The sequence below is a fragment of the Mesoplodon densirostris genome, chromosome 10 (genome assembly GCF_025265405.1).
Source record: "Mesoplodon densirostris isolate mMesDen1 chromosome 10, mMesDen1 primary haplotype, whole genome shotgun sequence".
In the NCBI taxonomy this organism is placed as follows: domain Eukaryota; kingdom Metazoa; phylum Chordata; class Mammalia; order Artiodactyla; family Ziphiidae; genus Mesoplodon; species Mesoplodon densirostris.
The window spans coordinates 23,854,737-23,876,937 of NC_082670.1; the positions used below are offsets into that span (position 1 = coordinate 23,854,737).

General features: G+C 53.2%; 3 protein-coding genes across 10 annotated transcripts; 1 reads left to right on the forward strand and 2 right to left on the reverse strand.

The window, feature by feature from the left end:
- PSORS1C2 (psoriasis susceptibility 1 candidate 2) lies at positions 1-3,160 on the reverse strand. Its single transcript, XM_060111402.1, has 4 exons — positions 3,130-3,160; positions 1,985-2,086; positions 986-1,348; positions 1-587 (listed from the first exon to the last, which is right to left on the reverse strand). The coding sequence occupies exons 1-4, from the start codon at positions 3,158-3,160 to the stop codon at positions 370-372; spliced, it is 714 nt and encodes a 237-aa protein (XP_059967385.1). The 3' UTR covers positions 1-369.
- Positions 3,161-3,963: 803 nt separating this feature from the next.
- Positions 3,964-17,623, reverse strand: CCHCR1 (coiled-coil alpha-helical rod protein 1). Of its 6 annotated transcripts, none has more exons than XM_060109483.1 (20): positions 17,498-17,623; positions 16,991-17,145; positions 16,392-16,458; positions 16,100-16,313; positions 15,218-15,289; positions 14,065-14,368; positions 11,449-11,612; positions 11,197-11,332; positions 10,891-11,001; positions 10,528-10,677; positions 9,985-10,095; positions 9,659-9,765; positions 6,723-6,835; positions 6,509-6,554; positions 6,213-6,349; positions 5,896-6,084; positions 5,697-5,798; positions 4,712-4,863; positions 4,442-4,613; positions 3,964-4,225 (listed from the first exon to the last, which is right to left on the reverse strand). In XM_060109483.1, the coding sequence occupies exons 3-20, from the start codon at positions 16,405-16,407 to the stop codon at positions 4,116-4,118; spliced, it is 2,406 nt and encodes an 801-aa protein (XP_059965466.1). In that variant the 5' UTR covers positions 16,408-16,458; positions 16,991-17,145; positions 17,498-17,623; the 3' UTR covers positions 3,964-4,115. The 6 variants fall into 6 exon arrangements, with proteins under 6 accessions (XP_059965466.1, XP_059965464.1, XP_059965465.1 ...); XM_060109481.1 differs by having other exon boundaries at positions 16,392-16,524; XM_060109482.1 differs by lacking the exon at positions 16,991-17,145.
- A 293-nt stretch (positions 17,624-17,916) lies between these two features.
- Positions 17,917-21,661, forward strand: TCF19 (transcription factor 19). Of its 3 annotated transcripts, XM_060109727.1 has the most exons (5): positions 17,917-18,047; positions 18,472-19,035; positions 20,076-20,631; positions 20,892-20,922; positions 21,228-21,661. In XM_060109727.1, exons 2-5 carry the CDS (start codon positions 18,798-18,800, stop codon positions 21,306-21,308), a joined length of 906 nt encoding a protein of 301 aa, XP_059965710.1. In that variant the 5' UTR covers positions 17,917-18,047; positions 18,472-18,797; the 3' UTR covers positions 21,309-21,661. The 3 variants fall into 3 exon arrangements, with proteins under 3 accessions (XP_059965710.1, XP_059965708.1, XP_059965709.1); XM_060109725.1 differs by having other exon boundaries at positions 20,892-21,661; XM_060109726.1 differs by lacking the exon at positions 17,917-18,047 and adding an exon at positions 18,065-18,149 and having other exon boundaries at positions 20,892-21,661.
- The last annotated feature ends 540 nt before the right edge of the window (positions 21,662-22,201 follow it).

Below are 22,201 nucleotides of genomic sequence, written 5' to 3' on the forward strand. Positions count from 1 at the left end.
TTGACAATGATTAAACAGAAAAGTAAACTTCTACTAAAAATTCATCTCTTCATGAGATGGAAAGGGCTGATTTTTATTTTCCATTGACTTCATTTGGTAGCTCCAGGAAGAGCACCCAGGTTCAGTTCAGGGTGGGCGAGAGAGCTCGGCCTTCCTCTGTCTAGTGAGAGAAGGGTCACTTGTTAATGGAGGCATGTGGAAAAGGAGAACACAGTTTTCAGGCAGATTCATTTTAGGAAGGGACACATATGCTTCTGGAAATTGATCCCCTTAAAACTTAGTCCTGCCCACATCCCCCTGGGAGAGTTTTCATGTTCAGCCAGAGGTATGCAAACCATAAGCTATTAAAGAGAGACTTAACTTGGTTTCTCATTCTCCAAAATAGGGATCCCAGAATGGGAGAAATGTGGGTCTGAATGTCCTTGTAACTCTGATAGTTGCATTTCCAACCCTCCACTGGCTGAGTTCCACATCCCTATGCATATGGGCAAGATAGGAACTCAGATGACTTCCAGATCTCTGTAGGTCCATGGCTGTTATGAGGGCATCTGAATGTTCTAAGTCCTGCTCATTGGCAAAGACGCAGCCTGGAGTCAAAATTAGAAAACATGTTTTTTTTTTCCATTTCATGGAAGCACCATGGTCTCCTTGTAGTTCCCAGCTGGTGGCCACCAGGTGGCAGCAGAGAACACAGTGCTGCCAGCCCTGCCGGAGAGTCCCAGGGGTGGGGAAGAGGCGGTGGGAGGGGAGAGGACTGGAGGTGAGGTAGGGGTGTTCACTTTGGCTGTCAGAGGAAAAAGAAGGGGGAGGCGGGGGCTAAATACTGATCTCAAGAGGGGACAGAAAATATTGAGAACAACACCTTCCGGGTTCAGAATAAAACTGAAGGAATGAGGAAAGGAATTAAGGAGTTAGGCTAAATTGGGGAGAATTCAAGGGAAATCAGAAGGGTAGAGATGGGCTTGAGGGCAGAGGCCCAGGATACCTCTGGGGGATCTGTACTCCTCCTGGGGTGGGTCAAGATCTGGCTCCTTCTGAGATCCGTGGCCCACCTTAGAAGCAGGTGGCCAGGGGTTTTCTGGAGGCTGGGGTCCGGCTGGCCAGGGGTCATCAGGCCGGGGAGGTTGAGGGGGATCAGTTCTAGTGGGTACAGGAGGCCAGACTCCAGATTCAGGCAGGTCTCTCCAGGGACGACTGGGGCCTGGAGGTGGAAGGTCCTCAAAGAGAGGGGGTACCCATGGCCAGGGGTCACCAGGGATCGGGGGGCCCTGAGGCAATGTCAGGGGACCCTCCTCCTCTGAGGGCTCTGTGGATGAGGGAGATGGATGGTCTCCCCTGCCTGAGATGCCTGTAGAGGAGGAAGGAGAAAGATAAGAGGTTGTGAGGATCCCCCCTCTCCCCGTAGCTACGGACCCAGGGAGCATCACCTCTCTGCGATGGACCACAGCCTGAGCTGATCCCACAAACAAAACTCAAAAGCAACTCTCACACATTCACAAAATACTAAAGTGATCTTAAAATGACATGCAACGCTGTCCTGAACTATTGACTGGACCAACTTTAAACTGACAGGATCCCCTGCTCCACCCACATAAGCTCCATCCAACCGTGGCTGGGACATCACACTGGTAGGGCCGCTATATGTGTCTGCAGTCCAAAAGCTGTCTACACCCTGGCCCCCCGTGGCACCCAGACCCCATCTCTACGATGACCTCCACCCCCTTAACACGGACCTCAGCTCTGAGGAATACTCGCCCCACACCTGAATGCTGATCTAAATGGCCACATGGAGCTACACCCAAACCAGCAAAACATTTATTCTGCGCTAAAATGCACCTTCCCGCATCACCTCCATCCCCTTAACTCTCCCCCTTATGTGAATTCCCAGGATCTCCCTATCCCTATGCCTCCATCTCACCCTTGCCTCATCTTTACCGTCCCCCATCACCCCAAATCACACTCCGGGCCTCTATTCCCAGCTCACCTCCAGCAAAACAGGCAAAGGACCAGGATCCCCAGCAGCTTCCAGTTGAGCATCTTGCCTGTCTCCTGGCCCCCAAAGTCAGGGGTCGGCTGAGTCTGGGTGCTTGGGAACCCCAAGAGACTTTATAGGGGAGGAGGGGGAAGAGGAGGCCAATCACTGGGGAGGGACCAGCCCAGTCACACAAGGAATCACACCCGAACCTAACTGGTCAAACCCATTTGGAAGGCCATGGCTAATGTGTAACCTCTGATGGTGGTGTCCCTCATTTTAGACCCCCAGCTCAGGACCCAGCCACCCAGGCTTTATCGATGACCCAGACCTTGGTCTCCCCACCATTGTTTTCATGTCCTCCTTCATACACACCCTGCAGCAACCCCTAATAACAGGGACTTCTACCTCTAATCCCTCAAGGTCATTGGAAGCCAAGGAATGGGAGCAAACCACGCGTGGGGAAGCAGTGTAATTACAGGGGCTGGGAGGCAGGATGCCGGACAGGGGGTGGGCAATTGGTGGGGAGGACAGGGAGTGCTCCCTTGAACAGCTGGGACACAGCTATAACGGTCTCAGCTAGTACGCCGAGCCTCCCCCACCCATCCCAGTGTGAACCCTCTCCTTGGGGCTCAGCCCTTCCTGGAACTTCCACTTCCCAGCATATGCCTTCTCCAGGCGTGAAGGGGGCCTCCCACGCAGTGACATCTGAGAATTTCATCCAGGAGCCACCTGGGGTGACTGCAGGTGAAGGAGAAAGTACAAGGACATCCTGATTCCTTCTCCCCACCCCAGGGCTGGTTCCATCAGTCACACCCAGAGGCTCGGGAAGAAGTTGCCTCAGCTCCCACTGGCCTCTCAGCCTTTCTCCTCCCTCTGGAATCCTCCTCGCTGCCCCTTGAGCCCCTCTCTGTGTCCCTGGTGTGAACTCTGTGCCCACCCCTTCTCTCCCCTCCTCCTTCAGTTGTCAGTCTGTCTGGTCTGAGTCGTTCAGAGATCCCCCTAGAACTTTTCCTTAGCAAGGACTCCTCTGCCTGGACATCTCATGAGCATCTCAGAAGTAACGTGTCCAAAACAGAACTCACTTCCTCCCCGGGTTGTCCCCCACCGGGTCTGCTCCCCCGCAGTAAGGGACACCACTGTCCCTCGTGGCTCACTTTCGAGGACTTCATTCCTCTCTCTCCTCATCCCGCTGCCACACCCCAAACCCATCCTCCACAGCCAGCCAACAGATCTCTTTAAAATGTAAGTCAAATCGTGTGGCTGTCCCCAGTTTTAAAAGTACTCTAAGGACTTTCTACTGATTTAGAGTAAACTCCAAGCTCCACCAGGCCTGGCCTCTCCCTGCATCCTCCTCCCTCGGGCTCCCTCCAGCCTCTGCGCCTGCCCAGCCTGTGCCCACCCTCATGCTCCTCCCAGGGGGCTGCGCAGCCTGCGCCTCACCTCGCTCCGGCCTCAGCACCACATCCCTCCTGAGAGAGGCCTTGCCTGTCCCCCCATCTAATGCCGCCCCTCCCCACATAGCCAGTTTCTACCACATCACTGTCATTTCTTTTTTCTCTCCATATTCATAGCACTTATTATTGTTTGAAACGCTCATTTGTTCATGTAAGTCCTTGCCCATCGTCTGTCTCTCCCACTGGACTGTGAGTGCCACGGGAGCAGGGACCCACCCGTCAAGCCCACCACAGGGGGCCCCGGGGCAGGATGCTGCCTGGATCTGCGATTCCTGTCCAACATGTGAATATTTTATCTGCTTCATTCCTGGCACTGATCACCTTCCAGAGGTAGTTTTAAAACAAAAGTTGAGAATAAAAAGAAACCTGGAGCTTCTCCAAAAACTTCCTGGGCAGCCTAGGAAAGGGGTTTCGAAAAAGGAATCATCTAGAGAAAGAGCTGTGTGGGGGACCACTTCTCACATTTCCTGGACAAGAGAGGCTGCAGGGAGAAAATTTCCTTTTATTCCCAGAGAGAACTGTCCAAACAGCGGCTCCTACTGTAGTCATCTTTATTGAGCTATGGGAGAATTCACAACATCTTGGTGGCTGTCCCCGAGAGCAGCTGGACGGGAAGGGAGCTGGGCTGGGCGCCCTCCCCAACCCACTCCTCCCTCCATCCTCACCCCTCCGGTCCTCGCAGCTGCTCAGAGGCAGACAGAAGAAGAGGTCTGGCTGTCTCCTTCACAAATAGCTTCCTCTTTGGAAATGGCCTCACTCAGGCCCTGCAAGTCATCGAGCAGGACAGAAAGGGATCCTGGGAAAGAAGACCCCAAGGGACAGGAGGTGGACAAGAGAAGGCTGTCACAGTCACGCCCCAGGATGTGAGGGTTACAAGGGAGAAGGCTCCTGGTCCAAGGCGGGCGTGAATAAGAGAGGCTGTGGGCCTCCAGGGGTCACAGAGAACAAGGCTCATGCATTGCAGAGTGCCTGGAGGAGAGATGCCTGAAGTCCCCCGCCATCTGTCCCTTACCTTTGATGGACTCCTTGGTGCATAGGGCCGCTGCCGGAGGTGCAGGCGCTGAAGACTCTGAGGGCCTGGGGCTGGACTCCACAGGTAACCCCTTATCCGATGGGGAAGGAAGAACTGCCAACAGTCGCTGCTGCTTGTAACGGGAGAGGAGACCCTCTTGCTGCAAGGTGGCCTGGGAAGGAGAGGGTTAAATGCCACCAAGCCCGGGCAGAGTCCCCTCCCCTTTCCACAGCCCTGCTCCCTGCGAAGAGCCCCATCTCTGCCTCCTACCAGCATGAGGTTCTTGTCTCTCTCCAGCTCCTTCAGGCGCTGGGTCAGCCGCTGTCCCTCCTCCTTTCGGGCCTCATCCTGCAGGCGCCGCAGCTCCTGGTTCCGCTCCTTTTCCCGGGTGGCTTTGCGCTGGATCTGGCGCAGGGAGACCACTACGGGAAAGCCAGGCCACAGAGGGGACGGATGTTGGGCAGCCTAGAGGCCATGAGGCACCGTGAAAACAAGCCTGGAAGGATGGGCAGGAACACCGGGTCCCCAGCTCTGTGACTCAGGTGAACCACTGACACGTTGGGGCTTTCAGTCTTCCGTACAGAGGGGAGTCTGACGCTCTAGGATCCCATGAATCTGCGAACCCAAAGTACCTCCCCCATCACTGAAGCTTCCCAGAGTCCTGCAGGGGAAATCTGAAGAGGGACTGGATATCAGATTTTGTGCAATTCATGTTCATTTTCTTAAAGTGTGACAATGGTATTGAGGTTACAGAGGAAAATATCCTATTTGTGGGAGATGCAGCTGAACAGTCAGGATGCGTGCAACCTACTTTCAATAATTCCCCCCAAAATGTTTATATATCACTATGTGTATATATACAGACAGACAGGAAATGTGACCAAAGGTTATTAACTGCCGCCTCTAACCAGAGAAGGTATATGAGCGTCCATTACAGGATTCTTGTAACTTGGCTAGGTATTTGAAATTTTTCCCGATAAAAAGTTGGGGGTAATCATTGGTATGAGATGTCGGACTGCCTTTGCGGAGGGGGGTGACTGGGAGGGGCTGCAGGGGATCCAGGGCTGGTCAAGTGCTGTTGCTTGATCTGGGTGCTGGCTACATAGGGGTGTTTACCACCTGAGAACTCATCTTCCTTGATAACTTCATGACTCGCACACTTCAAAAAAGCTTTAAAAATAAAGTTTTAAAAACAACCTCATGCCTCAACACTTTCTTCTTCCTGAAAACCCACGTCCACCCCAGCCAATCTCACCGGCCTTGGTGTGTTCCCTGCGAGCCTCGTTCAGTCTCCTTTCTGATTCTGAGAGCTGCTCCCGCAGTCGAGTCTCCACTTCGGCCACCTTCTCCTGCAGCGCTGGGGTGGAGGTGCACGTGGGGTGTCAGGGGAGCCTCGGTTCATGGTTCCCACCCCCGCCCCCACCATGGGTCTGCCCGCGTCCCCTCCTGCACACCTTGCCCGTAGACCTCCTGCTGCTGGGTCAGCTCCTGCCGGAGACTGGCAGCCTCCGCCGTGCTCTCCTGCTGGCCCTGGCGAGCCGCCTCCAGCTGCAGCCCCAAACTGGCCAGGGACTCCTGGCTGCACTGCAGCTCCTGTTCCAGCTGCTGGGCCACTTCGCTCAGCTTCTGCCGCTCCGCCTCCCCTGGGAAGATGTGGTGCCCACTCAGGCTTCTCCATACCCTAGACCCCAGCTCTTCCCTCTTCCTCCTCATCCCCCAGACTCAGACTCTGGCCCCGGCTCAAGCTCGGGGACTTGAGGACCAGGCGTACCTTGCTCCCGGGCCCGGCCCACCTCCTGCTGGATGATGTGGGCGCTCAGCTGCAGTTCTGCGTCCAGACGGTTCCGTTCCTCCCGCAGCTGCTCCAACTCCAGGCTCATATCCGTGGCCGGTGGGGGTCGGGGGCAGCTGAGACAGGGAAGGGAAACAGAGATGGGGGGAATCACCCAGCTGCCTGACCCCTAAGCCCCCATCCTTCCTCCATCTTCGCTTTTTTGGGTCCCAGCAACCCACATCTTAAAGCCCCACTCCTGCCCCTGATCCACCTCAAAGTGGCCCCAACTTCACCTCTCCTGGCGCAGCTGAGCAAGGGCCAGTTTTCGAGCCATCAGGCCTGGGGAAGAAAAGGCAGAGAGCAACAGAGAGGTGAGCTTGTGGAGGAGAAGAGGGAAAACGGGAGATGCCGGGACTGGTAAGGAGGAGGCAGGAGGGTGGGTGTAGGATGAGGGAGCTGGTAGGGCAACGGGAGGGGCAGGACGCATCTGGCAGTTGCCCTACCCACCCTGAATGGTGTGGACCTTGCGGACGGCATAGCTGACTCGGCTGCTGAGGCCAGGCAGCCGGGCTGCGGCCTGCTTCACCTCCGCCACGGCACTCTGGAGCCAGGTCTGAAAGCTGGAGAAGACACAAAGTCATGACCCTTCAACCCCATCTTATTTCCAAAAGGACTTGATCCCCTCTATCCTGTATTGCTATGTACGTGGGGGAAAGCAGGGAAGGGGAAATCAGAGCAAGGGCAAGAGAAGCTGAAGCCAAGAGTAGGGGCCCCAACGCTGTGCTCTGCCAGTCGTGAAAGAAAACTGAGAGCTTAAGCCCCTTAGTGATTGTCAAATAAAAATGATGCAGTTGCTCATAAGAAAAGCACAGCTAGGGACTTCCCTGGAGGTCCCGTGGTTAAGTCTCCATACTTCCACTGCAGGGGGTGTGGGTTTGATCCCTGGTCAGGGAACTAAGATCCCACATGCTGTGCGGTCCAGACCAAAAAAAAAAAAAAAAGGCGCAACTATTCCTGGTCCCAAAATCTACATAAGCTTCTCATTTGCGTCCTTGCAATCAGTGTCTTTCAAAACAATCCTACAGTAAAAACAATAATCAGGTTCATGGGGTCGCACCTTATCTGGACTCAGATGCCATCACAAAGTAAAGGGTTCAGTAACATTGATTCTATGGAGGGGCTAAAACAAGTGCCCTAAAGCAGGCTTATCTCTAGCTGATTTGATTTAGACTTTTGCATCTCAGGCCTCCAGGTGCGTCTCCAGGTTTGGGGAGTCTCCTGTCGCCATATGCCACTTTTCGGGTGTATGAACTTATGTGCATTCTTCTATGGAACAAAGCCCATAGCTTCCATCAGTTTGCCCAAGAAGGCATTAAATGATTGTACATCTTTTCAGGCAATGTGCTAAGCTTATTTCTCACGATCTGCTTTTTGATCACTATTATGTATCAGAGATCAAAGTTATCCTCTCTAACAAGTCCCTGATACCAACAAAGGCCGGGTCCACATGCTTTATCAGCTGGCTGTGCCCAAAGCAGGATCAACGTGGCTCATGGAAGTTGAGAAGTCTAAACGGGTCCCCTGGGAGGAGGGGCTATGCAGCACCCAGGGAGAAAATAAGCGCACGACAAAGGCTGAAGGCTGTATCCCTAGCAGTACAGCAGAGATCACTTTTAACTGAAAATTGTTTGAGCGGGTGTTTCCAACACCTACTGTGGCTCTTATGAAAGCCTTTTCCTGACAGGATCTCCAAGCCACCAAGAGACTAACAAACCTGGCAACAATCCGAGCTTGGGTTGTTTTAGGCCACGTGGACTTTTTGGCAATAAATCATTAGCAAGGACCATTTCAGTAATGTCCTGGTATCAAAGTAAAACCCTGTCCACAGTGTATCTTTCTGTCTTCCTGGAGGTAGGAGGTACATGCAATGGATTGAATCTGGGCAGTAGTTCATCATAACTAGTCTCTCTAATGCCAAGCACGCTTGAAATTTTTCTCAAAAAAATTTTTTTTGGTTAAATTAGTCCTCAAGGTAAAAATCCAACAGAAAGGGATGGTAGGCAAGGACCCACCCTGCATCACAATTTTTCTAAGCCGAAACTGTTATGTGATCCATCTAGAAGAGCCTCATGGGAAAAGTGAACATTTACAGAATGCAGACAATAAGCCAGGCACTGTGCTGAGCTCTCCTCAGACCGCCTCCGTGTCCCCATGTCCAAAGCCGAGGAGGGGTTGTTACCTGTGCAAAGAAACCTGTGCTTCTCCTTAGAGGTCTTTCTAAAGGTTATCTAACAATAGCTGTGAAGGAAACACCTAGGAAGTTGGTATGAGAGACAGGCTTGCAATTGATTAAAAAGGAAATTGGCAGGGAGGGGAATGGGTAAGCTGGGACGAAGTGAGAGAGTGGCATGGACTTACATATACTAACAAACGTAAAATAGACAGCTAGTGGGAAGCAGCTGCATAGCACAGGGAGATCAGCTCGGTGCTTTGTGACCACCTAGAGGGGTGGGATAGGGAGGGTAGGAGGGAGACGCAAGAGGGAAGAGATATGGGGATATATGTATATGTACAGCTGATTCACTGTGTTATATAGCAGAAACTAACACACCATTGTAAAGCAATTATACTCCAATAAAGATGTTAAAAAAAAAAACAAATAAATAAATAAATAAGGGCGGGGGAACTGCAGTAAAGCGAGTCACACGAACTTTCTGGGTTCCCAGTGCATATAAAAGTTATGTTTATGCTATACTGTAGTCCATTAAGTGTACAATAGCATTACATCTGAAAAAACAACTAAACATTTAAAAATAGCATTAATGTTAAAACAATGCTGTTGGAAAAAAAATGGCACCAGTAGACTTGATCGACACAGAGTTGCCACAAACCTCCGATTTGTGAAGTTAATAAAGCAAAGAGGTATACCTGTGGGTGTTCAGCTTTAAAAAAAATAGATTAAATTTTTTTCAACTCAACAGGGCATGCATGCAAAATTTGAAAGAAAGAGAGAGAGAGAGGGAGGGAGAGAGGGAGAGAGAGAGAGAGAGAGAGAGAAAGAGAGAAAGAGAGAAAGGAGGGAAGGAAGAAAGATCAAGTGTCCACATTCCCCATCCTCGAACAGTTCTGAAGGTGGAGACCCTCCTAGGTGCTCTATTTAGCTCAAGCCGTTAGTTACTGCAAGAGGAAGTTAGTAATACCTCATCTCCAGCCAAACATGCAGTGGGTGGGAGTCATAACAAGTGACCCTGCTGTGAAGGTGGAGGGGGGTTGCCCCAGGAAAAAACAAACACAAAGATTTTACAGGGCTACATACCTCCAGCCCTGCATCCTTCCACACGGCCAGCTTTCTAGCCCCTCTTGCCTGAGGCTCTTAAACTCCAAGATGCCCAGGAAGCTGTCGAAGCAGAAATGCTACTCCACCCACGCTGCATCCCAGATACCTGCTGACAGCATCGGCCACAAGCTTCAGCTGCTCTTCCGCTGTGGCTGTCTGCTGCTGCTCCCGGCGCCGGGCCTCTTGAATGCGGCTCAGCTCCGTCTGCAGGGCCTAGGAAGGATACGGTAAAGAAAATGTTCCCCTCAGGACTTCCCTGGCAGTCCAGTGGTTAAGACTGCTCGCTTCCACTGCAGGGGGCACGGGTCTGATCCCTGGTTCGGGGAACTAAGATCCCGCATGCCACGTGGTACAGCCAATACAAACCAAAAGTGTCCCCCTCCCTGGGGTTTCCCTGCCCTCCCTCAGCCTCTGCCCGTCTCAGACACTGACCTTGGCACCCATCCGCTCTACCTCCACCTCTGCAGCTTTGTCCTGCAGGGAGCGCTGCAGGATGGCCTGCTCCTGGCACTGGGTTTTGACTCCTTCCTGGAGCTCTGCCACCTGGGGGAGGAGAGGAGGCCGGTCGAGAGCCAAAGCTGTAGGGGAGGCGCTGGGAAGGAAAGGGCAGGTGCAGGGGTCTCTGAAAGAAGGCCACACATGGAGACAGTAAGCCCGGGTTCCTAAGAATGGAGTCTGGGTCCAGGTTTCCTTCCAGAGGCATGTTCCCCATGCCCACACCCTTAAGGAACTACCCTGTGACCGACCCACCAGGACCCGTGGCCAGCCTCTGCCCATGCCACCCACCCATCCTTGGACACTGTCACCTTCTGGGGGAGGCCGGCCCACCTCACAGAACGTAAGGCTCATGAGAGCAGGTCCTTGTCAGCCTTTGCTCAGGGCTGTGCTGCCAGCATGTGGGAACCACCCAAGTATGTGGTGAATAAATGCCACCCCTCCTGTAAGGAGCAGGGAGCTGGGGGAGAGCCAGGCGACCTGTCCCTTCAGCTGCTCCACGCTTTCTCTGTGCTCCAGCTCCTGGGCCTTCAGCTGCACCATAAGGGCAAACACCTTCTCCCGCCAGCGCTTCAGTAGGGACTGGCACTTCTTGGTGAACTCGGGCTCCAGGCAGTCTGAAGGCTGAACCTGAGGGTGGAGGAAGTGGGGAGAGTGTGGGCTCCTGGGGCAGCAGAGGAAGGAGGTGGGTTTTATTTCTTCTGTCCTGCCCAGGCATCAGGAGCCAGAGCAAGAAGAGGTGTTCAGGGGAAGAAAGACACGGGCAGGTTCTAGGAGCGGCACATCAACGCCTCCCACGCACAGGGGGCACCCGGGGGTGAGGGGCCTGGGCCAGGGGCCTACCCTCCGGGCCAGCTCCTCCTCCTGCATGCAGAGGATGTGCGTGAGGCTCTGCACGCGCACCTGCAGCAGCTCCGCGGTGGTGTGCAGGCCGGCCCGGTCCTCCTGCAGGTGCTTCGGGCGGGGTCGGGGGAGAGAGAGAGAGGACAGCTACCTCTTGCAGGGTCTCCCAGTGGCCCTCGGGCGGCGGCCAGTCTGTGTGCCCCTTGACAGCACTGCCTTCTCTCCCAGGGACTGTGCTCTTCTCCAGGGCCCCCTCGCCCAGGACCTGAGCCCTCATGTCCCACCCCGTGCCCAGCACTCTCTCACCTGCACGGTTTCTAGAAGCTCCTGTCGCTCTGATTCCCACATCTGACTGTGGACCTCGGGAGGGACCTGCTCCCCCACGTACCTCCTTAGGTTCTCAACCAAGGTCACCTGAGCCTCCAAATCCTCTTGGGTCTTCCTAGGGTTGGGGTGGGAGCAGGGTAGCCATCGGGAGGCACCCTGGAGACCCAGCCCACCCACCAACCCACCGAATGCCAGACCACCTGCCCTTCAGTCGCCCACCCGCCCACTCACCTCAGCTGCTTCCGCAGCAGCTCGGCCTCCCTCTGGGCCGCAGCCAGCTCTTCGGCTTCTCCTGACCTCCTGGTTTCCAGACTACTCAGAGACTTCTCCAGGCCCCCAGCTTTGCTAGTCAAACTGGAAAGAGCCTCCTGGTGAGCCTGTGTCAGGGAGGAGAGCTGTGGAGAGAAGGGAGGGCTCAGCAGGGGCCAGCTCGCCCACACCTGGGCTTTCCAAATCCGCTGGACAAGCACCCAAGAAATCACCCAACTGTGCACAGCAGAACGGAGACCATCCTTGGTGCTTCACTCCCCATCACCCTCCAATCCACCAGCAGTTCCTGTCAGGTCTCCTGCCGAAACATTGTTACTTCCCTCCATATCCAGTGCCACCAACCTGAGGTAACCCACCCTCATCTCTGGCCTGGACAATGGCAACCATCTCCTGACCGCTCTTAGAAGCCTCCAATGGCTTACCACAGCGTTCAGAGCAGCTTCTTCCCTGGGCCTGTGAAACCTGTCGTGCCCTGGCCTCTGCCCGCTTCTCTGAGCTCTGTCCTCTGTCCTGTTTCTCCCACTGCCCGCTCTGCCCCAGCCACAGTGCTCTCCCACTGTCCCCCCAACAGGTCTGCTCTTTCCCACCTCAGAGTCTACCTGGAGGCTTGGCTTCCCCCAGCTCCTCAGACCTCAGTGATGCCGCCTCGTGGGGAAGGCCTCCCCGGACCGCCACTCCCTACCCAGCACCTGCGCTGTCCTATCACCTGTTCGTGCCCTTCCTGCACTTCTTATCATTAAGAAATGATCCTGCTTCTGCACGTGCTTACTGTCTGCTTCCCCCCATCCAGAAGGAAGCCCTAGGAAGGCAGGGAGCTTGTCCTTTTCTCGCAGCACCACCAACAGTAGTTAAGGGTGTCAGATACGCTGAAGGAGTCATGGTTCGGCCGGTGAAGGAGGGGAAGTGGCTGCCCTCACTTCCGGTCTGCCCGCCTCTAGCCTTATCTCTATACCATAGTCACTGTGAGCTTTTTGGACACGAATCACAAAACTCGTCCTTTTACACATAAAATAGAAATCTGATCATGTAATTTCCTTGTTAAAACCTTTCAGCGGTTACCCATTGCTCTTAAGGTAAAGTATGAAGTTGAACAGGCCCAAGGCCTCACACTCCACCCCAACACCCAGAGCCCCTCTCGTCGCCTGCACTCAGGCCCCCTGGCCTCCTCCCGGTCACATCTACATGCAGCCAAGTGTCACACCAGCCCCCATCACCTCCCCACATGCCTGCCCACCAGCTAACTCCTATTTTTTTATTTTAATTAATTAGTTTGTTTATTTATTTATTTATAGCTGCATTGGGTCTTCGTTGCCATGCACAGGCCCCCTCCAGCTGCGGCCAGCGGGGGCCACTCCTCGCCACCGCACACGGGTCTCTCATTGTGGTGGCCCCTCCCACTGCAGAGCATGGGCTCCAGGCACATGGGCCTCAGCAGTTGGAGCTCGCAGGCTCCAGAGCGCAGGCTCAGTAGCTGTGGCGCACGGGCCCAGCTGCTCCGCGGCGTGTGGGATCCTCCCAGACCAGGGTTCGAACCCATGTCCCCTGCACTGGCAGATGGACTCCCAACCACTGCGGCACCGCCAACTCCTATTTAACACAAATGTCAACTTCTTATCATTAAGCATCTCTCATGAATCTAAAGGCTCTTTATATTTTTCTTTGAGCAATCTCCTCTGTCCATTTTCTGCCTAGACTGCTGTCTTTCTCTTCTTGATTTCTAGGCACACGTTATATAGTAGGGATATTAGCTTTTTCTTGTGATATGACCTGGAAATATTCTTCTATAGTTTATCACTTACCCTTTAATTTTACTTTTATTTTGTCATTCCTAAGTTTGGTATTATAAAGTCAATATATCAATCTTTTCTTTAATGGCTCTGGATGTTGATTCACAGGTAGAAAGGTTTCCCCATTCCCAGGTTATAAAGGAATTCACCCATATTTTCTTCCGATATCTTTATGGTTTCATTTCCTAACACATCGACTGGTTAGGGTGGCCTTCCCAAACCCCCAGACCAGTCAGGGCTCCTTTGTCCTTCTCCTTCATGGCTCTTTTCCCAATTGCATTTAATTAATTAGAATTAAATTAAGCATTGAATGTGTGCATCCCCCACTAGGCTGTCAGCTCCACCCACAAAGGCAGAGAGTTGGCTGATCTGCTCACCCCAGTATCCCGGCTCTTGTCTCAGGGATGGCAAAGAGTAAGCACAGATAAATGCTTGCTGACTGCATAATCGCCCCTTCCCAGTCCATCTTAGGACCCCACTCCCACCTTCCTCACTCTCCCTCCCAGTGTTCCCAGATGAACTGGGTACCTGGAGTAAAGCAGAAAGACAAACTACTTCCTACTGGAAGAGGAAGAAGGGCTTCAAGTGGTGGGAAGTCTCCTGAGTGCTGGCGGAAAAGGGCAATCTGAATAAGACCAACACATCCAAGTTCTCCCTCTTTCCAGGTCGCCTGTTTCTTTCACCTTCAGCAAACATCTCATCACCCTTTTCTGCAATGCCTGCTCCTTGCTGGGGAGCTCCTGCCCAGCTCACCACTGTGCAGCTGAACCCTTACCAGGCCCACATTCACCTGCTCTTGGTGCAGCCTCTGAATGTCCTCCAGCTCCCGCTGGCTCCCTTCTTCCAGGTTCTTCCGGACAACCTCGGCCCCAGCCAGGGCAGCACGCAGGCCCTCGGCCTCAGCGCGGCCAGCCTTCTCTGCCCGTGCCAGTGCCTCCAGCTCCACGGCCTGGGCCTCCAGCCTCATCTTCTGCTGCAGCGAGGTCTCCCGCAGCACCCGGACCTCCTCCTCGAGCCGCCGCAGCTCTCGCAGCTGCCGAGAGATCAGCTCAGCCTGCTGGCTCAGGGCCTGCGACCCTGCCAGCTCCACGGACCTTCAAAGACAGGTTAGCACAGGTGAGACCTGTCTCTGGTGCTGGGAGGGTGGCCAAGGCATAAATGGAGACAGGAGAAGGAGGAGAGGATCCCTCTGCTCCCATAGGGGGAGATGGCAGGGGATGAAGCTGGGCCATGGGGATCTCTGCATTTCCATCACCATCATCATTGACAACAGCCCTACTAAGCATATCTGGGCCCACAGGACCTAAAGGCTCGCTGAGTTCATGGAACATGACCTCTCTCGAGGACAATATACAGGCGGATGTGTTAAACATCAGATGTGCACATCATTAGGCCACACGTTCTAAACTGGAGAAGCTGGAAGGACACTCAGAGATTTCTGAATTCTGATTTAAGGGCAAGGAAAAGTTTGATGGAGGTGGAAAGAGAGGTCATGGCAACGAGTATCAATATGGTGAGGCCAGGCACTAGTTAAAATCATTTATTGAGGGTCAGGTACACCACATGAGAAGTCTGAGAGTGCAGTACCTCAATGAATTACATAGTCCCAACCGCTGCAGAGCACAGTCTACTGGCGTCACATAAAGTTGAAACCAGCTTATAACATGGCTCTTGACACAGCTCCCTCACTGAGGCCCAGAACCACAGCACTTTTTTTTTTGGCCACACCATGCAGCTTGCAGGATCTTGGCGCCCTGACCAGGGACTGAACCTGTGCCCTTGGCAGTGAAAGCAGAGTCCTAACCACTGGATCGCCAGGGAATTCCCCAGCACCTTTTTTAAGTGGCAGAGATCTGTAGCCTAGAGAAATGAGGTGACTGGCCGAAGGACCCCTAGCTGGTAGCCAAATTAGTCACAAAGAGTCTCTGTCTCCTGACACTCACTCCAATGCTCCGCTTTCATCATTATGCTCCTTTCCCTTTGATGAGGTCCAAGGTAGACTCACCTGCAATCCACTCAAGAACAAAATGGCAGGATGATGTTCCAGTACATTTGGGAAAAGACACACATGAAACAAGAATAAGAATTTTCACAGACAACAAATTGACAGATGGCATGGTCAGCTCCGTCAGAATGAACCTATACTACCACAGCACACGGTCTGTACTCCCAGCCCATACTTCTTCAGCCTTATACTACGCTTAATACTATCAGCTGTGGGTCAACCTATCTCTTCCTTTAGGATTTAAAATTCTTTGATAGGGGCTTCCCTAGTGGCGCAGTGGTTAAGAATCCGCCTGCTAAGGCAGGGGACACGGGTTCGAGCCCTGCTCCAGGAAGGTCCCACATGCCGCAGAGCAACTAAGCCCGTGTGCCACAGCTACTGAGCCTGTGTTCTAGAGCCCACGAGCCACAACTACTGAGCCCGCGCACCTACAGCCCGTGCTCCGCAACAAGAGAAGCCACTGCAATGAGAAGCCCACACACTGCAACGAAGAGTAGCCCCCGCTCACTGCAACTGGAGAAAGCCTGTGCGCAGCAACAAAGGCCAACGCAGCCAAAAATAAAATAAACAGATAAATTCATTAAAAAAATATATCAAAAATAAAATAAAATTCCTTGATATCAGGATCTCCCTTATTCATTGTTATCCTTGTCCCTAGCATCTAGCACACTGCTATTATTTATGCATTGTAAGCAACAACTGCTTATATAAAAATGAATAAATCATGGAACTAAGGGCTGAAATAGGGTAAGGAATCTATTTCAGGGAAGAAGGGCCACTGGCAAGCAAGCCCAAGCAAACAGCAACATTAGATCTGTACCTGCCTCTCCACCCTGGCTCCTGCCCTTTGCCAGAAACTTCCTGTTCCCACATGGTCACTTGAGGTCTCTGGTTATCTGGCCGCCTCTCTAAGACATCTTGATGGGCTGGGGGCTGAACCAGGGGAATATCTGAGACCCACGTGGGAGCCATTCTTGGCAGAGTTGGAAGGGGCCGAACTTGGAAGTGGGATGGGGGAATCAGCCCAGTGGAACCTGAAGAATCATAAGGACAAAGATGGTCAGTTTCCCAGGGAGACATAATCACCAGCCCCCTTGCCAGGTCCCACTGACCTGATGGTCGAAACATTTCCACATTATTTGAAGTCTCTAGAGTCTGTGTCCAGCCATCTATGCTCCCCTGGACAATAGGAGAAACAAGGACACTCCAATTCAATTTTCAGGCCACCTTCCAAAGAGAGAGTCCCTACAATAACAAAGTCATAATCCTTAAATAACAGCCAGGTCCATCTGACTCTTAGCTCCTCTTATCCTACTTCCCAAAAGAAGTAGGAAATACCCGAAGATCACTTGCTTGTCTCAATCTGGTTCCTGATAGAACTGTGGCAACAGCCATGAGATGGAGAGAATTTACTGAGACAGGCTGAGAGAGGCTCTGGTTTTACTCATACTTTTAGAATTCTGGGCAGTGCCTTAACCCTCCTCCTTAAGTTTCTACAGTCTCTGCCTTTCCTGGATGGAGGTGAGAAAGGAGGTATGCAGGTCAGAGGCTGTGAGCCCAATCTCCAGAGTTCTCTCCATGGCTCACCAAGGCCTTGGGGAAGCCCATCCAGACACCACCAAGCCATGACTCCTGGGTCCTTCCCTATCAAAGCGCTGGCCCAATGCCTGGCCCCCGATGAATGTGGCCACATGTAGGGCAGGACGCCTACCCAGGACCCCCGGGGAATCCACGCAGCCTAGACCCCTTGGCAGAAAAGCCAGCTTCCTGACGTCACATCCAAACCCTTCCAGCAATCTTCCTCTCAGTTTCTCTCTATTGCCTCCTCAGCTTCCATCCCTGTCGCCCACGCACCTCTCCAGGGTCCTAGAGCAGAGAGAGGGGTCTTTAAGATCTCCCCACCCTGCCACCCGAATTCATCTATTTTTCCCCCAATCTGGGATTCCTATCCCTCCCTACATCCTAATTTGCTTTTATCATGAAGAAATTATTCTGGCCCCTCACTCTCTCATCTCCCAATAGCCTGCTCTCCCTCCCTCCTCTCCCCCAGATATGAGTCTTCGCCCTGCTGGACGCTGAGCTCTAAGGCTGTTCGGACCACCTCATTTGTTCCTTTACCCTGCCCTTGCACCCCTCCACCCTATGGATCCCTGAACCCACCCCCGTACCCCGTCTCAGCCCCTTCCCGCCCAACCGACTCTTCCCGAATGCCCCTTACCCGGCGCGAGAGAACCCCTCAGCCCTTTGGCCACACCCCCTACACCTAGCTCCCGGGCGCGGCCTCGGCCCCTGACAGCGCCTGCGCAAAGCGGGCAGGTTGGCGGGACGCTCTAAAGCCTACAAGGCTACCACCCCGGAAGGAGGAGAAGAGGTGCACGCAGGCGCAGTAGTGTCTAAAGCCTGGCCCAATTAAGGCGTTGGGGGCACCTCCGCGCCCTGGCAGCTCCGCCCAACTCCGGGAACCCGGGAAAACTCGTGAACTAATCAGAAAAAGCGGAAGGCGGGAGATCGGGGACCCTCCCAGCTCGTCGCCCAATGGAAAGGAGGAGGGCAAACGAAATGGCCAATCAGAAACGGCACGGGGGGCGGGCTCGCTCGGCGGGAGGTTCGGACCCGGGAATTCCGAAGGCGGGGTCGGCGCTGCCCGCGCGCGGAGGCCGCGCCCCTCCTGGCCCGGGTTTCCTCGCTGTCAAACAGCCGCAGGAGCACCAACCCTGGCCGAGCTGGCACTGCCTGGAGAGGGGACCATTCCGAGACTGCACCGCGCGGTAGATACGAACCTGGGCTGGGGCGGGAAGGGAAAAGGCTGGGTTTGCCTTGCATCATCCCGGGAGCCCTTTCTTCTGTTTTTATCCCACCCGGAGAAGTCGGTAAGCAAGGGTTTAGATCCACTTTGCTGGAGAACGTTAGAGACCCGTTTGCACTGCCTTTTGAGGGGTGACAGTGGATACACTTCCCACTGGGGTTCAAGCCAACTAGTTATGAGTGAGGGATTGGCCAGAAGAGTGAGGCGTGGGCTAGCAGGAGGGTTACTCTATTTGGATCAGCAGGTTTTACAGGAAGAAGCTTCTCTTCTCCAAATTACACTGAGGTGACAAGTTAATATCACACAGAAGCAGCCCCTACCCTCACCCCCACACCTACAGTTCGAATTTCCCTAGAAGCTGCCTAATGTATTGTTGCCTTGCACAGATTGAAGGCTCCTGGAATACTTAGCAGCCTGAGGATTCGATTCAGCTTCGTGCCACAAGACACCTTCATTTTTGCACTACACTGGGACCTTCACCCAATTTTTCAGTTGCAAAGCTGTTGACAGCCAATTTTGCATCGCGTCCTAGGCTCCTTGCGCTCTGAATTTGCCCTACTCAGGGAGTGTGCTCCAAGTTGAAATTGCACAAAGGACAGCTGAAGTTTGCATCGGACGGAAAGTGAACTTAGGCCAGATGCGCATGGCCCAGGGAGTGGGAAAGGTGATGGATTCCTAAAGTGGAAGAGGTGGTGTGGAGGGGGCACCGCCCATGCTGCCTTGCTTCCAGCTGCTGCGCATAGGGGGCGGCAAGGGTGGCGATCTCTACACCTTCCACCCCCCAAGTGGGGCTGGCTGCACCTACCGCTTGGGCTGCAGGGCCGACCTCTGTGATGTGGCCCTGCGGCCCCAGCAGGAGCCCGGCTTCATCTCTGGAGTCCATGCGGAGCTGCACGCTGAACGCCGGGGTGACGACTGGAGGGTCAGCCTGGAGAACCATAGCAGCCAAGGTGAGGAGTGAGCAGAGCAGCCTTATGCCTGGGCAGTTGCAGTTCTGGGCTGGAATGACCAAGAGTCTCCACAGGGACTCTGCCTGCCTCCCAAACTCCCCATCAGGTTGGATGGATGGTTGTCATCCAGACCTGTCTTCCCACCAGAAATGTGCAGTGTCAGATCTTTGTGGGGCTGACCCTGTTTAGCTCTTAGAGGGGCTGGGAGGTAGATCCAGGGCCTGCAGTATCACAGTGGGGTTGTTCTGGGCCACTGGGGGACAAGCTCAGACTTGACTAAGTTTCCAGATTTGTTTAGGCACCTTGTCCTTGGCTTAGGGCAATTATATGTTGAATTACGTCTTAATGATCTGGACATGTGTCTTGGAGGCAGTTAAGTCAGCCTCAGAAGGCCTGGGTTTCCATCTCAGTTCTGCTACTGGGACCTGGCAGTATCACTCAGGCCTGTCACTTCACCTTTTTAGATCTTAGTTTCCTCTTAGGTAGAATGTAAATCTTTGTAAGGTCTGTTTTTGGGGAGTGCTGTGGGGATTGGATATAGTGGCCAACATTCATTTAGTGCTTACTATTATGAGACAAGAACATTTTAAGGGCATTAAATGTAGGTGAGCACAAATACCCCATTTTACAGACAAGGAAAATGAGGCATAAAGAAGCTAACTTGTCCAGGGTCACATGGCTGGTAAGTGGTGGAGCTTGGATTTGAACCCAGACAATCTGAGCTATGCTGATTAGTACTGAGTTGGAACTGAGTGAAAGTGGGCATCTCTGAGAATTGGGCCTCAGTGAATTGAGGGAAGGAGTTCATTCCCTCCATGTGCCCTGGGGGAGGGCACAAGAAGAATAAACTCATTCCCAACTCACAAGGAGTTTCATATCCGATGTCACCTGCTGAGATTTAGAATGTGAGAATTTGATGACAGGTGTCGTGTTCTTCCTCATGTTCCCCAGAAAACCAGACAGGACCAGATTTCTCCACTTCTGACCTGTCATTTGTTTTTGTCGTTCTCTGTATTTGTCTGGTGCCCCACAATCAACAGGGACTTTGGTCAATAATGTCCGACTCCCCAAGGGTCACAGGCTGGAGTTGAGTGATGGTGACCTTCTGACCTTTGGCCCTGAAGGGCCCCCAGAAACCAGCCCCTCAGAGTTCTACTTGTTTCAGCAAGTCCGAGTCAAACCTCAAGATTTTGCTGCCATTACTACCCCACGGTCTAGGGGAGAAGAGGGAACCGGGGTTGGTTTCCAGCCCATGCTGCCCTCCCAGGGGGCTCCACAGCGCCCCCTCAGCACCCTCTCCCCTGCCCCCAAAGCCACGCTGATCCTCAACTCCATTGGCAGCCTCAGCAAGCTCCACTCCCAGCCCCTCACCTTCTCACGGAGTGGGGGTAGGCCACAGAGCCTGCCTGTTCCCACTCCAGCTGGGGAAGTGGGGACAACCCCTTCTGTCCCACCCCCAAGAAACCGGAGGAAATCAGCTCACCGCGTGTTGGCAGAACTGGATGATGAGAGAGAGGCTCCCAAGAGCCCCCCACCAGTCCTTATGGAGCCCAGGAAGAAACTCCGTGTAGAGAAAACCCCACTGACACCCAGTGGGTAAGTGGAGAGAACTTTGTCTCGTTATTTCACTGTCTTTTGATTCTTTTAGAGCCCTAGGCTGGGAGGTAGCTCTCTGCTTGGGGGATGGGAGATGGGAGATGGAAGAGGTTGGAATGACAAGACCTGGCTTAGTTCTTCTAACCAGATGCACCTTTAGTCTAGTGAATCTATATAGGTTCACTCTGCAGTTATCCAGGGGAAAGTTCTAGGCTTCTGCAGGTTTCCAGTGACCCTGGTTTTTGTATCACTTTCTTCAGAAATCGACGTGGGCGTCCTCGGAAACACCCAGTGAGCAACCCCAGGGCTCCCCCTGCAGTTGGGGGCGGGGAGCACTGTGCAGCCCCTTGTTGCTGCCTACCCCAAGAAGAGACAGTAGCCTGGGTTCAGTGTGATGGTTGTGACACCTGGTTCCACGTGGCCTGTGTTGGCTGCAGCATCCAGGCTGCCAGGGAGGCCGACTTCCAGTGCCCAGGCTGTCGTGTAGGCATCCAGACCTAAGGCCCACCACCAAAGCACCAGAGGACAGAGCTGGCACCTCCACTGGGGTGCCAATGGGTCCTAAGAGATGCCCTCTTCTTCCCTTGCCTCTCTAGGAGGGAATGACTACAGGGGAAGGGTCCATTCCTCTGGATTATCAATTCAAGGCCTGGAGTAGGCCCTCATGGCCAAGGTAACAGAAGAGATGGCTTCCTGCCAAAGATATTGCTGCCTCCAGGAAGTTGCCAGTGAGCTGGAAATTCCCACTTGTCACAAGCTGTAGGTCCTTGTTGTCATGGACACTAGAATGTCTGGTCAAGAGAACCCATCAACTGCAGAGGTCATGCCTGGGAAGTTATAAGCCCCAGACTTGAACAAGCAAGTTCTAAATGTTCTTGATGGCATCGCCTGAGGCATCTCTGGGAAAACCTAGGGCACAGCCCCCAAACTTCCTTACATTGTGGGCAGTCCTGCCGCTGATCACCATGATTGTGACCTGACTTTTCAGAGCTTTGCTTCCATTTCCAAATAAAGAATGAGCAGCTTCATATACTCCAAGGTACTTACTCTTTTTGTGGGTCTGATACTCCTTGCTTTCCAATTCTTGAGAATGGAGTGGTAAAGTCTGGAAAACTAATATAGATTCTTAGGGGAGGAGATGAGCAGGCAAGGCAGAGAAATACAAACCTGCTCGCTGAAAAGGTGCAAATATATGAGGTAAGCTGGAGGTGGGAAGACAGGAAAAAAGGAATCCAGGTAATTAGTTTCTAGTTTAAAAGAAAACAGATCTGGGACTTCCCTGGTGGTCCAGTGGGTAAGACTCCGAGCTCCCAATGCAGGGCGGCCCGCGTTCGATCCCTGGTTGGGGAACTAGATCCCGCATACATGCCGCAACTAAAGATCCCGCATGCCGCAACTAAGATCCCGCATGCCGCAACTAATAGATCCCACGTGCCGCAACTAAGACCTGGAGCAGCCAAAATAAATATTTATAAAACAACAAACAGATCCACTGCCATTAAAATAAGGTACTTGGGATTTGGTCAAGTTCATGAGGGTGGCAGAACTTTTACAAGGTTCACCAGTCCTA

Excerpts from the sequence above, each read along its gene's own strand:
- PSORS1C2 (XM_060111402.1), bottom strand. The coding sequence starts at position 3,160 with ATGAGGAGAGAGAGGAATGAAGTCCTCGAAA. Across the intron at positions 1,349-1,984 it reads CTTTGCCTGTTTTGCTGGAG|GCATCTCAGGCAGGGGAGAC; the intron begins GTGAGCTGGGAA and ends CCTCCTCTACAG. Across the intron at positions 588-985 it reads GGAGTACAGATCCCCCAGAG|GCTGCGTCTTTGCCAATGAG; the intron begins GTATCCTGGGCC and ends TTTTGACTCCAG.
- CCHCR1 (XM_060109482.1), bottom strand. Across the intron at positions 11,333-11,448 it reads CTGCTGCGGAAGCAGCTGAG|GAAGACCCAAGAGGATTTGG; the intron begins GTGAGTGGGCGG and ends CCCCAACCCTAG. Across the intron at positions 4,864-5,696 it reads CAGGGAACACACCAAGGCCG|TGGTCTCCCTGCGCCAGATC; the intron begins GTGAGATTGGCT and ends GCTTTCCCGTAG.
- TCF19 (XM_060109725.1), top strand. The coding sequence starts at position 18,798 with ATGCTGCCTTGCTTCCAGCTGCTGCGCATAGGGGGCGGCAAGGGTGGC. Across the intron at positions 19,036-20,075 it reads GGAGAACCATAGCAGCCAAG|GGACTTTGGTCAATAATGTC; the intron begins GTGAGGAGTGAG and ends CACAATCAACAG. Across the intron at positions 20,632-20,891 it reads ACCCCACTGACACCCAGTGG|AAATCGACGTGGGCGTCCTC; the intron begins GTAAGTGGAGAG and ends CACTTTCTTCAG.